The sequence below is a fragment of the Ahaetulla prasina genome, chromosome 6, assembly GCF_028640845.1.
Source record: "Ahaetulla prasina isolate Xishuangbanna chromosome 6, ASM2864084v1, whole genome shotgun sequence".
NCBI classification, from domain to species: Eukaryota; Metazoa; Chordata; class Lepidosauria; order Squamata; family Colubridae; genus Ahaetulla; species Ahaetulla prasina.
In genome coordinates this window covers 53,475,577-53,493,393 of record NC_080544.1, presented here as the reverse complement: position 1 = coordinate 53,493,393, position 17,817 = coordinate 53,475,577, and the positions used below count along the sequence as shown (strand labels likewise).

The 17,817-nt window shown below is 35.9% G+C and overlaps 2 protein-coding genes across 2 annotated transcripts in view; one reads left to right on the top strand and one right to left on the bottom strand.

The window, feature by feature from the left end:
• The first annotated feature begins 462 nt into the window (after nt 1-462).
• Nucleotides 463-16,955, top strand: TECTB (tectorin beta). The gene is made up of 8 exons (XM_058189112.1): nt 463-548; nt 2,498-2,602; nt 2,706-2,778; nt 7,946-8,049; nt 8,131-8,214; nt 8,390-8,552; nt 12,006-12,075; nt 16,912-16,955. The coding sequence occupies exons 1-8, from the start codon at nt 463-465 to the stop codon at nt 16,953-16,955; spliced, it is 729 nt and encodes a 242-aa protein (XP_058045095.1).
• A 437-nt stretch (nt 16,956-17,392) lies between these two features.
• Nucleotides 17,393-17,817, bottom strand: part of LOC131201293 (guanylate cyclase 2G-like) — a 68,303-nt gene continuing 67,878 nt past the window's right edge. Inside the window, exon 23 of the mRNA XM_058189111.1 lies at nt 17,393-17,428. Coding sequence (XP_058045094.1) covers nt 17,393-17,428 — 36 coding nt within the window. The remainder of the gene's footprint in view (nt 17,429-17,817) is intronic.

The window sequence follows — 17,817 nt, the reverse complement described above, 5'->3', positions numbered from 1 at the left end:
ATTGTTTGCCATAAAAAGAAGTTATAAATTGTAGACATTACTAATCTTATTTGCATGTTTATGTTTTTTTAGTTTCTAAGCATGAGAGAAGACTAGTTAAGATATGTAGACTCTGTTGCTGCCTTTAGCTCCCATATTTGCAATAACATTGTCTTCTTCAATGCCTAAAGGCATTAGAATGCAGTTTGAATTGCTTATTGTGGTATTAATTGTGGAAGCTAATAGTGGAAGATACTGAAAATTTAATTTGAATCAAAGCTCAAGTTTGTAATCATAGAAAGAGCATTACTTCCCTTTATTTTGTAAGTAGAACTTTGCTGCATAAATGTATTATCTTTCTTTTTTCCCCCCGTTAAGATGTGATTTTGGTATATTGTTACCCTAAAACAATTATTACAAAAATCCCAGAATGTCCATATGGATGGGAAGTTAATCAACTAGCACTCGGAGGGATTTGCTATAATGGAATTCATGATGCAGGATACTATCAATTTACTATCCCAGATTTGTCACCCCAAAACAAATCATACTGTGGAACACAATCAGATGTAAGTAGCTAATGTGTTACCATTCCATTTTCCATACATGTTTATAGTTGTGTGAGGTATGTTTGAAGTGGGGTATATTTCACAAGATTTTATCAAAGTAATATATATTTATACATTTGAAAAAGAATTGATACAAATTTTCCATCATTTCTATATTTTCAGCATTGTTAAAGATAACTAATTCATTTGCATTTATATTAAAGTCAAAGTCACTCCTTGCCATTCTTTGCTGTGTCATTTTAGCCACACTTGGGATTTGAATATCCAATGCCTGTTAAAGCAGGAAAGGACTAAACGTACTGTATATTGTAGATATGAACAAATTCTTTCTTTATCTGACAAGTACCAAAAAGGTATATCAATTTCACAACTAGTTTATTGCATTGCTGTTAGCAATACCATTGTAACAGCAGTGTTATTTAATAGCACTAATGAACATGTCTGATACAAATTCTTTTTCCTTATTGTGTATATATTAATAATACTATTTTATTTTATTTATTTCAAATGTACTTAAGATGTCACAGGCCTGGTGCTTACACATGTGTAATGTACACCCATACCAGAATTAAGGCTAGAATATATTCTTAATTTTCCATCTATGTTTTCATACCATCTATCAGCAATTGAGAGCCAAGGAAAAGTGCCACGTATCCCGTTCTATATTACAGTATTTTATGTGGATATGTTTAAGGTTACAATAGCTGAATTGAAAATCTAACTTACAGAGTTGGATTCACAATGAATGCTCATACTTTATTGACAGAAAGAAATACTATTCCTCTCTATGCTTTCAAATGTGCTTTTGTCTTTTTTTTTAATTTTCCATTTTTTCAGTGTTTTTTTTTAATTTTTTTTGTCTCTGTTTAATTTTTTTTCTATTGGATTTTGAATTTTAATCTATTGAATAAAAGAAAATTGTTAAAAAACAAATTTAACAAACATTTCCATGGATTTCATAATGATTTTTAAAACTTTTTTAAATTGTTGTTCTTGTATTTTTTTATTTTATGTGGACTTTGTTTTTCATGAAAGTGAAGAAATACATATTAAACAAAATAAAGCATATAAAAGTCCAGACAACCAATATAGGCAGCAAAGTATTAGTTTTCTGTGTCCCTTTGCTGCCATCTGGCAGACAGCAGGCACATAGGATAACTGTATAAGGTGGCCTGTCACTCAACAGTCCTGGGAAGCTTACAAAACAAATAAAACAACATTAAAATAGGAAGTTCAAAATAATAAACACATGTGATTGCAACACTAAATTTAAAAAAAAACTTGGCTGAATAAGTTTTTCTTGCCTTGTTGTCTGTATTTTCTCATCTTTTGTATCACCCCGAACAGTGGTGTTAATTGAGCCTAAGACAAGGGTCTCCACCCTTGGTCCCTTTAAGACTTGTGGATTTAACTTCCAGAGTTCCTCAACCAGCTTTGCTGGCTGAGGGACTCTGGAAGTTGAAGTCCTCAAGTCTTAAAGGGACCAAGGTTGAAGACCCTGGCCTAAGAAATAGAGGATCCTTTTACTGTCCATTATTGTTTTATTGTTTATTTTATTTTCATATTTAGTATAAAACTTTACTGTATTAATTTTTGTTAGTTGTGTTTAACTTACTACTTGCTTTGTACTAGTTTTGTTATCAACTGCTTCAAGATTTTCAATGGCAATTGATACAAATGTTTTAAAATAAAGACATTTATTTAAAATAAATCTTATATTTTAAAATATATTTTAAATGTGGATTTATGAGCCATGCTTTAGAAGGCAAACCTGTGCTTATTTCTTGTATCTTTGTGGGCTTGTGAAATTCCATGATTCTGTATAGTTGGAAACTCAACAGATTTAGAACTGAATGAATGATAGAACCATTTAAACTAAAATTGCATTTGCAACTTTTTCTTCCCATGCAGTTTAAAAACCCTGTTTATCATTTCTATAACTCTGTCAGTTCCAATGATAGCACTGTCATTGTGAAAAGCCAACCTGTCAACTATTCATTTACCTGCACCTATCAGGCGAACTATCTGGTGAACCATGCTGCCTTTGACCAAAGGTAACTCTGCCCCAATTCACTAGAATTCCATCTTCTAGCATATGCTTCACTCTATTTTCAATACCATAGGAATCAGTTCGGTGTCATTTTCTGCCTATTTTAGAGTAGCAACTGTTCACGTGAAGAATGGCAGTACCGGTTCCTTTGAAAGCCAGTTATCTCTCAACTTCTATTCTGTAAGTATAGCATATGTGCTGATTGCTCGGTAAATTTCTCAGTAGTATAGTGAATAAGACAAGGATTTGATAATAACTTGAAAAAACTAAGTTTCTTCTGTAGTTGCTCCAATTCATTGAATATTTATAAAATATTAATGTAGACTAGACTGCTAAAAATACTGCTTTGAAATACCATCTAGCAAATTTTATTTTTCAGATCTAGATTAACAAATGTTGTTATAAATGATGTGCATTATTAATCATCTTCATATATTGACTCTCAACTAGTGTTATTACCAAATTATAGCTAAAATGTATTTATTTCTATTGAGGGTTCTATGAGGGTATTAATTCATAGGACTTGGTTCCATCTTGTAAACATCTGCAGATCCCAAATCTTCCAATATTTGGGGGAATCATATATAATTGGTAGGGATATCATGGAAGGTTATTTTGCAAGACCGTTAGGGAAACATTATTCCTTCTTACTTTCATTTTTGAAAATCAGATTTATTCACATGTCATCATTTGATACTCTATAAAAATTGTCTGTGGAGATTATCAGTCATCCTGGTCATGGTTGTCCCAAAGGTGTTTTTTCAAAAGTCAACTGGACTTCCTTTGTTTTTCTTTGAAGATGTTTCATTTCTCATCCAAGAAGCTTCTTCGGCTGAATAGAAATCCTGAATATATGCGTTTTCTATTTTCATTGTAGAGAAGAAAGTTTTTGTTGCATGAAGCAGACTGAAGGGAAGAAACAAATATGATAATATCAGTATTCAAGAAAGGCAAAACATAAAAAAGATGCTCAAAGAGGCAGTCTCTACAATAGTATTGCTGTTTCTAATTACTCCTTAGTAATCCCCAAGATTAAACAGTTCAAGTTTATGAATGCCAATCTCTACCAAATTCACTATTTGAGGAAGGTGAAAATGAATCCCATACCAAGTGTCTTGTCAGTGTGATACCTAATGCAGTCTTATTTTCTGAAACAATATTGGTGGTTTATACAATACATTGCTGTATAATAATAGTATGCTATGCAGTGTGCATCATAGTTTGTATATTTGCATTTCCAAACTATGGACCAGCCACTGTTCTTCATTTTAATGTTCCCCACTAGTGGTACAAGAAGCCATTAAAAAAGCCAATAACTAAGTTAGAAGTGTTAGATTGAATATCCTTTTCCATTTATATGAATTCTGTTTCTCTTCAGAATTTGGTATATCTCAGCCAGGTGTGGGTTTCACTCAGAGGTGAAATGCTTCCGGTTCAGACCGGATCACACGATCCGGTAACGATTGGGGCAAGTAGTTCGGAGAACCGGTAGCAAAAATCCCTGCCCCTTCCCCCAATGCCCACGCCTCGCTGTTCCTCTTCTCTGTCCCTGAAGCTCTCAGTGGTGATATAGCTGCAAATGGCCTTAAATGACTGCCACGGCACTTCAAAGGGCCGCACTACACCTGATCAGCACTATAGGCAGCTAGTAGACCAGTGCCTCTATTTTTAAAGAAGGTAGACCAGTGCCTGCCAAAAAAAGGCACTTGGTAGACCGGGGCCTCTCAGTAAAAGGCACTTGGTAGACCGGGGCTTCTCAGTAAAAGGCAATTGGTAGACCGGGCCTCTATTTTTAAAGAAGGTAGACCGGTGCCTCCCAAGTTTTGTATACTTTATTATTTTTATTATTTATTATTATTGACCATGCCCATTCAATCGCCTGACCACCAAGCCACACCCACCAATTAAGCCATGCCCACAGAACCGGTAGAGAAAATTTTTAGATTTCACCCCTGGTTTCATTTATCTTTGTTACCAATTCACTCATGCACGCGCACTTGCTTTGCTTATGCACCACTTCTGCACATGCGCAGACCGTATTTGATGAGCCTCCCGCCGTTGCCACTACCGGTTTGCCTGCACCGGGGCAAACCAGTAGCAAACTACCACTGAGCTCAGTGCATGTTACTTAAATGTTCTCACATCCTCATGTCTCATCTCTGACAGAGAATGGCCTAGATTTTCTTCTGAATTATTTAAGAAATTAGATACCATTATAGTTTTGAGAATTTTATTGAGGAGATAAACAGGTGAGATAACAAATATTTTCTTGTGTATTCAAGGGTAATATTTCTCATGTTGAAATTCTGATTTCTAACATACATTTAAAGTAAAACTTATTATGTAAGTATATGTTGGTCTTGCGGTCTGCAGGAATCAGGGTTGATCCTTGATGACCAGGACCATCCATTAAGCAGAGTGAACTGACAAAGAAGCACAAAATAAAACTTAAAGGAATCACTAGCCATGGTCATCCCCGTCTTCAGAAAAGGCAACCCCAGCCTGGTTGAAAATTACAGACCAATCTCTCTATGCCGTGTCATCTGCAAAGTAATGGAATCCATCATCAACCAATCCATTACCCTCCACCTAGAAACAAACAAACAACCTATTGTCTAATAAACAGTTCGGTTTCAGAAAAAAATTATCATATAATTTACAACTTCTTCACTGCAAAAACATACAAATCTTGATCAGGGCAAAGCAATAGATGCAATCTACATAGACTTTTGTAAACCTTTTGACTCAGTAGTACATGATAAACTTTTCCAAAAACTAAAATCCTACGGCATCTCAGGACCCCTCCACAATTGGATTACAACTTTCCTGACAAACAGACAAGTGGTCAAAATTGGCAATGCTATATCAAATCCTGTTCCTGTCAAAAGTGGCGTTCCCCAAGGCAGCGTTCTTGGACCAACACTCTTCATATTATAATACATTAATGATCTCTGTGACCAAATTACAAGTAATTGTGTTCTCTTTGCTGACGATGTCAAACTATTTAACACCACCAATAATACAGCTACCCTTCAAAAAGACCTTGACTTTGTATCTGAATGGTCTAAAACTTGGCAACTCCAAATATCTACCAGCAAATGTTCAGTCTTGCATATTGGAAAAAAAGAAGCCAAACACTAAGTACAAGCTTGATGGACATTACCTTACAGATGACCCACACCCTGTTAAAGACCTTGGAGTTTTCATTTCAAATGATCTAAGTGCCAAAGCCCACTGCAACTACATCGCAAAAAACCTAATTTGTAAATCTAATCTTGCGTAGCTTCTTCTCCAAAAACACTACTCTACTAACCAGAGCATATAAAACATTTGCTAGACCAATTCTTGAATACAGCTCAACTTTCTGGAACCCATACCACATTTCTGACATCTATACAATTGAACATGTCCAGAAATATTTTACAAGAAGAGTTCTCCACTCCTCTGAATACAGCAAGATGCCACCAGACTTGAAATCCTGGGTTTAGAAAATTTAGACCTATTCCATCTTCGACATGACCTGAGTTTAACTCATAGAATCATCTATTACAATGTCCTTCCTGTCAAAGACTACTTCAGCTTCAATTGCAACAATACACAAGCACACAATAGGTTTAAGCTTAATGTTAACCGCTCCAATCTTGATTGCAAAAAATATGACTTCAGTAACAGAGTTGTTAATGCCTAGAATAAACTACCTGACTCTGTGGTCTCTTCCCAAAATCCCAAAATCTTCAACCAAAAACTGTCTACTATTGACCTCACCCCATTCCTAAAAGATCTATAAGGGGCATGCATAAGAGCACAAGAGTGCCTACCGTTCCTGTCCTATTGTTTCCTTTCTTTATATTCAATTAATTTAGTTATTACATATATACTGTATAGTTATTTCATGCTTACGCTCATATATACTGTGTGACAAAATAAATAAAATAAATAAATAAATAAATAAATAAATAAAATAAATAAATAAAAATAAAATAAAGAATTCAAAAGGGCAGCAAGTGGCTGATTGTTTAATTTTGAATAAATGTTGTTTATACAACAAGAACATACTACTTCAAGAGAGAAGTAGTATCTTCCAATACTGAGCAATCAAAAGTCTTGCGACTGTTATTAAGTTCAAAATCAATTTAATCTCTATAGCTGTATAGTCCATAATTATTCCTAGTAGAAAGAACTGCGGAGTAAACTTAATCTTCTTTTTCAAAATATTCTGCATGATCCACCATACTTTAATCCAAAATGCTTTAACTTTTTTACAAGTCCACCATATATGGTAATAAGTAGCATCTTCACAATCGCATCTCCAACATTTAGCAAGATTACCTACAATCGAAGAATGGACACTCAAAGTATCAAATCTGGCAGAGATGACAAAAATCTCCGCTTACTTGAAAGACTATACACTAGAAAAATATATTCTAGAATGGAAAATGCATCAAAATAGCATTTTATAAAGGATACAAACTACCCAAAATTTAAGTTCATTTAATTTTATTGTTTAAATGTCCTACTGAAGTCATTTTGTTCTGGGAAGTCGGGGTGGGGGGTGGGGGGTAAGGGGGTGGGGAATTGGGGGGGGTTTGGTAGAGATGGAGTGATGGTTAATGTACAGGGATTATTGAAGAAATATAATTAATGTAGGGTCGGGTCTGCATAGTTACCATTTTAGAACGGTGAGGAGGGAGAAAAGAGAGTAGGAGGTAGGAAAGAGGAGAAGAGGAAGGAAGAGGGATAGTAGAGGAGAAGGAAGGTGTAGGATGGAGGAGGAGCGGATGTAGATAAGAGAAGGAGAGGAAGGTTTGGAAAGTAAAAGAAGGTAGAAGAAGGAAGAGTGTTAAAAAGGGTGGTGGTGACTGGGCAAGCCCGACTAATTGTATATAACTGTACATTGGATGAATTATTTGATATGATTGTAAAAATAAAACTTTTTATAAAAAAAAAAAGAGAGAAGTAGTATCATTTTTCTAAGGTCAAAAATGACTTGCTCAGTTTCAATTATGATGCAATGTGTGTTTTCATAATAAGTGGGGAATTACATCAGTTGTTTCAGGTCAAGCAGCAAGCAAGATCTCATCATTTGGCTGTATGCTGTAGAAAGCAATACTATAATTACTCAGATTATAATATATAACAAAAGAGCAGCAGATAGTTAATTATTTAATTATTTTTAATGCATGTTTACTGTTATGAAACTTTGGCTGACCTCAGATACTCTGAGAAAGTATGACCTTCATTTGCTGCTCCTGCATATCTCCTGCAGCAGCATCATCATCATCATCATCATCATCATCATCATCATCATCATCATCATAATTTACATTACCCTGTTTTTTTATCTCAGAATGCCAAGTTTTCAAGCAAGAAGGAAGCCCCTTTCATTGTTGATACATCAGAAATTGGCTCTGATATATTTGCTGGAATAGAAGCCAAAGGCTTAAGTCATAGGTATGGTTTTTTTTTAGATCCATGGCTCTCAATATGATATTATTGTTCTGTCAGTGTTCATGTCTCTTTGTCCTTTTGCAGATTTAAAGTAGTGTTGAGCAATTGCTGGGCAACCCCTTCCTCAGAATATTTCTACCAAATCCAGTGGCCTCTGATAACTAAGGGGTATGTAATTCATTCACTCTCTCCACCTAATCAGGTTTATTCACATGAGATGGTACTCCACTGGTTAAGAATATCTTAATTTTATTTATTTACTTATTTATTTATTTAGTTAGTTAGTTTATATCTCATCTGTTTCTTCCTTATTTTAATAATATTTGTTATTTGTTTGGCATAGGTGTGCAACAGATGACTCCATTTTAGTACATGAAAATGGCAAAAATAATCGAGCCACCTTCCAATTTAATGCATTTCGGTTCCAGAATATTCCCAAACTTTCCAAAGTGTGGCTGCATTGTGAAACATATGTGTGTGATAGTGAAAAGTTCTTTTGCCCTGTGGTAAGTTTTTTAGGTAATAGCTCACAATAGAATCTAGACTCCCAAAACAGGGTACATGAACCTGAAAAGACAGTCCAATGTAAATATGGATTTTTGGTCCAACATTTCAATACAATATTAAATCAGTTTTAAAACCACTTCTGTTTTCGTTATGACTTACATTAAAAGCCTAAGTCTTTTGGCTTTGCAATTATAGATTTGTTATATTTCAAGTTCTACACTCCATCTTGCAATTTTGCTGGGGGGTTATGTACTTGATATTAGGAGTGGTGCAGTGGCGTAGTGGTGTAGCTCTTGCCTCACAATCAGGAGCCTGTGAGTTTGATCCTAGGTAGAGACAGATATCTGGGCACAATGAGAATATATCTCCTGAACAAAACTCCGCATTAAACACTCTGCTAGTTCCATTCAGTTGCCACACTCCACCTCGCAAGGGATTATGGGATCATTAAAAGATGATGATGATGTTGATGATTAAGGACTTAATACATCAAAATGTCATTGGTTAGTGGATCTGAGTATTTGCTTTAATGCTTCTTCAGGCAGTAAAACTTGGATTTGGGCACAGAAGTATCATGGTGATGTGCCTTTGCTAAGTATGATGGCTGTTGGAATAAAAGCTATATCTCAGACTAACCCACTTTACAACATTATTGTAAGACAATATGAACATTATTATACGAAATATAAGCTTCATCTATGAGTAAGAATGGAAAGGAATAATTTGTGATAATCACTAGAGGGTGCTAATGCATTGTTTGTTACAGTGTTGCCCCTACTGTTTAGAAGCTCTATGGGTAGGATAAATGTTCTGTGTCTCATCAAGAATTACTATTTATTTGGAATCCAATAAAAGTGTTGTATAATTTACTGTAAGTAACTACTGTAAGCAAATTTATTGTTTGTGACAATTCTACATCTATGGCCTTGGAAAAATGGTTTGGCTTTGCTTTCTCCTAGGTAGGCTGGCTTCCTTCATCCCTGCTTTATTTCAGTCCTTTTTATTATGGTTTGTTTGTAGCTTCGGCTCACCCTTCTTGACCTTATCAGGAACTTCTACCCATGATAATGTTGCTCTCAGGGTTGCTTCCAATATCTGTTAATTCATAGGAAGGGATAGTGGTACTTCCCCCCCCCCCGCTTCTGTTCAGTTGTGTCTGATTCTTAATATTGCCTAGATAACGCCCTGCAGTTAACTTGGCATAATTTTTTCAGAAGTGGTTTGCCATTGTTTCTTTTCTAGGGCTGAGAGAAAGTGATTGGCCCAATATCACCTAGCTGGCTTTTGTGCCTAATATGGGACTAGAACTTGCAGTTTCTCAGTTTCTATCCTGATGTTTTAACCACTATACCAAACTGGCTCTTTAATGGTACATAATTTTCACCAAATGTACCAAGAGTGAGGTTACTATCTTAACTTTATTCCATGGTACTGTTGCTAAAGATCTGCAAAAATGCTCTCAAAATATTTAAAAGAAGGGAATCTGCATTTTTTTGGCTGGTTAAAGGAAATAATTTGTGTTTTTGTTGTTATTGTTTTCCTTGGATTCTATAGCTACTTAGGATGCATGCTTTTTATAAACTAGGATTAACTATTTTAATTGATTTTTTCTTTTTTTTCTATTTTTAAGGCATGTGCAAAACGGAGAGAACATATGGAGCAAACAGGTGGTGTTTTAATTGCAGAATTCATTGTGAATAGTAAGTTCTAATGTTTCTAAGGAAAGTGGGAATGTTTTACTAGAAGTGGCTTGTTTTGTCAGATGAAAAGAATTGCCACACTCATTCACTTACATATTCAAATTCATATTGTTTATCCATGTAAGCATATCAAAACACACCCACACAGAGACACCTTGCTACAAACTTGATACCTACCCTTGTTCCAGGTGCAGTTGGGGTTCCAAGATGGCAACACCGAAGGCTGCCTCAGTGAAATGCTCTCTAATAGTTTCTGTATTTTTAATTATTCTCTGCGACTCACTACGGATTTCTTACTCACGAGACCATCTGCTAAAAATTAAGCAACGTTTCTTTAAGGAGCAGTTTTCTGTGATCTTACCCCCACTCCCATCTTTACAAACACAGGAGATTCTAACACAGGAAGAAGCAATTTTCCCAGAACCATTGATTACCAAAAAAACTAAACGGAAAAAGCGAAGAAAGAGAGGTAAAGGGCGGGGATTTTAAACAGATTAAGGAATAGGAGAAATAAAATTCCTCTGCTAGCTCCATTCAGTTGCCACACTCCACCTCGCAAGGGATTATGGGATCATTAAAAGATGATGATGATGTTGATGATTAAGGACTTAATACATCAAAATGTCATTGGTTAGTGGATCTGAGTATTTGCTTTAATGCTTCTTCAGGCAGTAAAACTTGGATTTGGGCACGGTGGACATGGTGATGTGCCTTTGCTAAGTATGATGGCTGTTGGAATAAAAGCTATATCTCAGACTAACCCACTTTACAACATTATTGTAAGACAATATGAACATTATTATACGAAATATAAGCTTCATCTATGAGTAAGAATGGAAAGGAATAATTTGTGATAATCACTAGAGGGTGCTAATGCATTGTTTGTTACAGTGTTGCCCCTACTGTTTAGAAGCTCTCTGGGTAGGATAAATGTTCTGTGTCTCATCAAGAATTACTATTTATTTGGAATCCAATAAAAGAGTTGTATAATTTACTGTAAGTAACTACTGTAAGCAAATTTATTGTTTGTGACAATTCTACATCTATGGCCTTGGAAAAATGGTTTGGCTTTGCTTTCTCCTAGGTAGGCTGGCTTCCTTCATCCCTGCTTTATTTCAGTCCTTTTTATTATGGTTTGTTTGTAGCTTCGGCTCATCCTTCTTGACCTTATCAGGAACGTCTACCCATGATAATGTTGCTCTCAGGGTTGCTTCCAATATCTGTTAATTCATAGGAAGGGATAGTGGTACTTCCCCCCCCCCTTCTGTTCAGTTGTGTCTGATTCTTAATATAGCCTAGATAACGCCCTGCAGTTAACTTGGCATAATTTTTTCAGAAGTGGTTTGCCATTGTTTCTTTTCTAGGGCTGAGAGAAAGTGATTGGCCCAATATCACCTAGCTGGCTTTTGTGCCTAATATGGGACTAGAACTTGCAGTTTCTCAGTTTCTATCCTGATGTTTTAACCACTATACCAAACTGGCTCTTTAATGGTACATAATTTTCACCAAATGTACCAAGAGTGAGGTTACTATCTTAACTTTATTCCATGGTACTGTTGCTAAAGATCTGCAAAAATGCTCTCAAAATATTTAAGAGAAGGGAATCTACATTTTTTTGGCTGGTTAAAGGAAATAATTTGTGTTTTTGTTGTTATTGTTTTCCTTGGATTCTATAGCTACTTAGGATGCATGCTTTTTATAAACTAGGATTAACTATTTTAATTGATTTTTTCTTTTTTTTCTATTTTTAAGGCATGTGCAAAACGGAGAGAACATATGGAGCAAACAGGTGGTGTTTTAATTGCAGAATTCATTGTGAATAGTAAGTTCTAATGTTTCTAAGGAAAATGGGAATGCTTTACTAGAAGTGGCTTGTTTCGTCAGATGAAAAGAATTGCCACACTCATTCACTTACATATTCAAATTCATATTGTTTATCCATGTAAGCATATCAAAACACACCCACACAGAGACACCTTGCTACAAACTTCATACCTACCCTTGTTCCAGGTGCAGTTGGGGTTCCAAGATGGCAACGCCGAAGGCTGCCTCAGTGAAATGCTCTCTAATAGTTTCTGTATTTTTAATTATTCTCTGCGACTCACTACGGATTTCTTACTCACGAGACCATCTGCTAAAAATTAAGCAACGTTTCTTTAAGGAGCAGTTTTCTGTGATCTTATCCCGACTCCCATCTTTACAAACACAGGAGATTCTAACACAGGAAGAAGCAATTTTCCCAGAGCCATTGATTACCAAAAAAACTAAACGGAAGAAGCGAAGAAAGAGAGGTAAAGGGTGGGGATTTTAAACAGATTAAGGAATAGGAGAAATAAAACTCCTCTGCCTTCAATTTTCCTAACCAACGTATGTTCACTTGCTAATAAGATGGATGAAATACTCCTTTTAAACAGATACAATTCTGAGTTTTACAACTCAGCAGCCCTATGCTTCTCTGAAACCTGGTTAAATGAATCAATTGAAGATAGCAGCCTGCATATCCCAGGGTTTCAGATTCAATGAATCTGCAGAAAAATCTGGTAAAATGAAGAAAGGAGGCTTATGCTTATATATCAACAACAGCTGGTCTCAGGATATAATATAATAAATAAATTCTCTGATGAAAACTTAAAGACATTAATTATCAACTGCAAACCATACTATTCGCCTCATGAATTTTCCTCATTTCTTCTAATCACTGTTTATGTCCCAACACAAGCCTGTGTAAACAAGGCATTACAAACTCTAGCTGACCAAATTAGGGAGGATGAAGCCAAATACCCCAATTCACTGGCCATTATTTTGGGAGATCTAAGCAAGGCAAACTTAAGGAAAGAGCTACCAAAATACTTTCAGCATGTAAATTGTCCCACTAGAGGCAAAAATACTTTAGACCATTGCTACACAACACTAAAAGATGCTTATCGGTCCTTACCACGAGCAGCTGTGAGAGACACTGATCATTGCATGATTCACCTTGTACCTGCTTATAGGCAAAGACTTAAAACCACAAAACCAACAATTAAATTCTGGACGGAGGAAGCAAAGTTAAAGCTACAGGCCTACTTGACTGCACTGATTGGAATGTTTTTGAAAGTACCTCTGTAGACTTAGATAAACTCACAGAGACTGTAGCATCATATGTCAGCTTCTGTGAAGACCTATGTGTACTGTCCAGGAACTTGCGAATATACAGTAACAACAAACCTTGGTTCATAGCTAAACTTAAGCAGCTATGTCGTTCCAGAGAGGAAACCTACAGAAAAGGTGATAAAATGCTGTACAATCAGGCCAGAAATGTATTAACAAGGGAGATCAGAGAAGAAAAAAGAAGCTACTCTGAAAAGCTAAAGAATCAGTTCTCAACAAATGAACCAGCAAACATTTGGAAAACTCTTAAAAATATTACCAGCAAAGCAAATCTCCTTCCCAGGCTGAAGGAAATCAATAACTGGCAGATGACTTGAATGTGTTTTACTTCAGGTTTGAAAGGAAACTATAGCCACCTATCTCCACAACCCCATCTCAGAAACACCAACAGCCGCCAAGCCTCCTTCAACTGACCCCATCCCATTGGGTTCACAACCCCTAACGATCACAGAAAAGGAAATGCAAGACCTATTTCACAGACAAAAGCCAGGGAAAGCTCCAGGTCAGACAAGATAACTCCTTCTTGCTTAAAAGTCTGTGTTGACTAATTGGCCCCCATTTTTACCGATATCTTCAATAAATCACTAGAGATGTGCTATGTTCCTTCTTGCTTCAAACGCTCTACTATCATCCCAGTGCTGAAGAAGCCCACCATCAAGAAACTGAATAACTATAGACCAGTTTCTCTAACATCTGTAGTCATGAAAACCTTTGAAAGGCTAGTGCTGTCCCACTTGAAAACCATCATGGATCTTCTGTTAGACCCCTTGCAATTTGCATACCGAGCAAATAGATCAACAGATGATGCTGTTAATATGGCTTTGCACTACATCTTACAACATCTTGAATCTCCAAAGACCTACGCAAGGGTCCTCTATGTAGACTTTAGTTCAGCATTCAATAACATCATACCAAATACTCTTCTAACTAAGCTAAACCAGCTACAGGTACCTCAACATGCTTGTAAGTGGATCAAGAAGAGTTCTCCATTCCTCTGAAAACAATAAAATACCCTATCCCACCAGACTTGAAATCCTAGACTTAGAAAACTTGGAACTCCGTCGCCTTCGACAAGACCTAAGTTTAACTCACAGAATCATCTATTGTAATGTCCTTCCTGTTAAAGACTACTTCAGCTTTAATTGCAATAATACTAGAGCAACTAATAGATTTAAACTTAATGTCAACCACTTTAATCTAGATTGCAGAAAATATGACTTCTGTAACAGAATCATCAGTGCTTGGAATACTTTACCTGACTCTGTGGTCTCTTCTCATAATCCTAAAAGCTTTAACCAAAAACTTTCTACTATTGACCTCACCCCATTCCTAAGAGGACCATAAGGGGCGTGCATAAGTGCACAAACGTGCTACTGTTCCTGTCCTATTGTTTTTTTTCTTTTCTTCTTCCTATATATATATATATGCTTATACTTCCTTATATTTACTCATATATGTGTTTATATACTATATAATCTTTTTTGTATGATACCTGACAAAATAAATAAATAAATAAATAAATAAATAAATAAATAAATAAAAACATAAGCTTCCTAACAAACAGGAAGCAGCAGGTGAAGCTAAGCAGAGTCACTTTCGATACCTGTACAATTAGCACAACCCCCCCCCCACAAGGCTGTATGTTCTCCCCACTTCTCTTCTCTCTGTATACCAATGACTGCATCTCTAACGATTCATCTGTTAAACTACTGAAGTTTGGAGATGACACAACAGTGATCGGTCTCATTTGAGACAATGATGAATCCGTATACAGATGGGAGGTTGAACAAGTAGCCTAGTTGTACGGTCGGAACAATCTGGAACTGAACACACTCAAAACCGTAGAAATGGTGGTAGACTTTAGGAGAAACCCTTCCATACTTCCACCTCTTACAATACTAGACAACACAGTATCAACAGTAGACATCTTCAAATTTTTAGATTCTACCATATTGCAAGATCTAAAATGGACAGCTAACATCAAAAACGTCATCAAAAAAGCACAACTAAGAATGTTCTTTCTACGCCAACTCAGAAAGCTCAAACTGCCCAAGGAGCTGCTGATTCAGTTCTACAGAAGAATTATTGAGTCTGTCATCTGTACCTCTATAACTGTCTGGTTTGGTTCTGCAACCCAACAAGACAGACACAGACTTCAGAACTGCAGAAAAAAACAATTGCTACCAACCTGCCTTCCATTGAGGACCTGTATACTGCATGAGTCAAAAAGAGGGCTATGAAAATATTTACAGACTCCTCACATCTTAGACATAAACTGTTTCAACTCCTACCCTCAAAAGGATGCTATAGAGCACTGTACACCAGAACAATTAGACACAACAACAGTTTTTTCCTGAACGCCATCACTCTGCTAAACAAATAATTCCCTAAACACTGTCAAACTATTTACTAAATCTGCACTACTATTGATCTTCTCATCATTCCCATCACCCATCTCCTTCCACTTATGACTGCATGACTGTAACTTTGTTGCTTGTATCCTTATGATTTATATTGATATTGATTGTTTCCTGATTGCTTATTTGTACCCTATGACTATCATTAAGTGTTGTACCTTAGAATTCTTTATGAACATATCTTTTCTTTTATATATACTAAGAGCATATGCACCAAGACAAATTCCTTTTGTGTCCAATCACACCTGGCCAATAAAAAAATCTATTCTATTCTATTCTATTCTATTCTATTCTTTAATCCACTCTTACTACATCCTCCCCTCTCACTTTCCATTCTTCCTTCTATGAAACAGTTGGATGATTACCAGCTCTGTTCTGCTGAGACTTTCCCATCAATAGTGAAGTCAATTTCATTTTTCCTTTCCTGGGTAGAATATTTCATAGCAAACAATGCTTATTCTGGGCCAGAGTAGTCTGGAAAGAGCAAATGGAAGCTCACATTTTACTTAGAAGACTGCTGAATTTTTCTGAGAAGGAAAAATAAATATAAGGAATAAATTATAAATATCATCAGTGGGATGCAGCCTAGCCTTATTCTGACTACATTATTCTGACTTGGCTACATCTCAATTGACTTTCTGATTAAGGCAGAAACAGAGAATATTTAAACTGAATGTGAATCATTATGATCAACTTTCAGATGCATTCCAAGATATGGAGGAATCCTACAAGATGAAATTAAGATAGATCTTATGGCATAAAAATCAACAGTGGTTAATACACTCAATCAACTCAAATTAGCTAAGGAAAAGTTTTGTTGTAATGACTAGTCAGAGCTACAGTATTTTTTTTTAATTCAGAAAGTTATTTGTAGGGAATAGCTGAGATGAGCTGTTTGAGATATTTTGTTTACACTGAACTAGGAAGTGTAATGATCAGCCACCTTGAACATTGTTTAAAATGAAATTGCAAATTCAGCTATTCAAAGTTTCTGACTAGGCCATCCTTTTTAGAATTGATGTAGCATGCATTGATAATATCATATGCTGTAACTTGCTAATAATCTAAGACTTTTTTCTTATTTCACACAGGTAAAGGGTTATCCAGGAGTTACACATTTTCAGGTAGAATTTAGAAATACTATAATTAAAAGATTAATTGTAATCCAGCTAATACTATGCAAATAATAAGGCTGTGTAATGCCTCAGTTTGAAACTGAAAAGTTGCTTCAGCATACGTGGAAGCCTACAGGCACCAGCTGCCAACTTCTTGGGTTATATACCTGTTTCACTGAGTCACTGACATATGTTGATAGATCTTGGGAAAAAGTGCAGATCTTTTAATCAGATGGTGGATTCACATTGCTGCATATTGTGAAGCAACTTTTCAAACTAAAATATTAAACAGTCCTAATAGATAACAAATGAAGACTGTTGTTTTATATTAAGAGCACAAGGGACATTGCTTTGTTGTATATACTTTCTACGTTACATAATATTTCTCACAGCTGGAGAAATATTCAGGTAAAACTTATTAAAATTAGAAAGGATTTTATATGGTACCACTTCTTTCTTACCCGTTAACATCAGAATCTTGGTAGGGAGATGTCTGCAAGACATGACATGTCATGAGACATAATTTAAAATTCCTGATCAGATTCTAATTTTTCTGTCTTATCGGAAATGTTCCTGACAGCAAAGGAGGGCAGCCATTATCCATATTCATAGGCCCTCTGGTGGTGAAGTAGTTAGAATGCAGTATTTCAAGCTTACTCTGCCCACAGCTGGGAGTTCAACCCTGGGCTTGAGGTTGACTCAACCTTTTTTTTTAAAATTTGCATTTATATCCCGCCCTCCTCCGAAAACTCAGGGCGGCTTACACTATGTTAGCAATAGACTTCATGCTATTTGTATATTTATATACAAAGTCAACTTATTGCCCCCAACAATCTGGGTCCTCATTTTACCTACCTTATAAAGGATGGAAGGCTGAGTCAC

What these genes read in the sequence shown, in the direction of transcription:
- TECTB (XM_058189112.1), top strand. Translation starts at nt 463, where the DNA reads ATGGAATTCATGATGCAGGATACTATCAATTTACTATCCCAGATTTGT. An exon ending in TATCTCTCAACTTCTATTCT is followed by an intron (nt 2,779 to 7,945) that starts GTAAGTATAGCA and finishes TTTTTATCTCAG; the next exon opens with AATGCCAAGTTTTCAAGCAA. An exon ending in TGGCCTCTGATAACTAAGGG is followed by an intron (nt 8,215 to 8,389) that starts GTATGTAATTCA and finishes TGTTTGGCATAG; the next exon opens with GTGTGCAACAGATGACTCCA.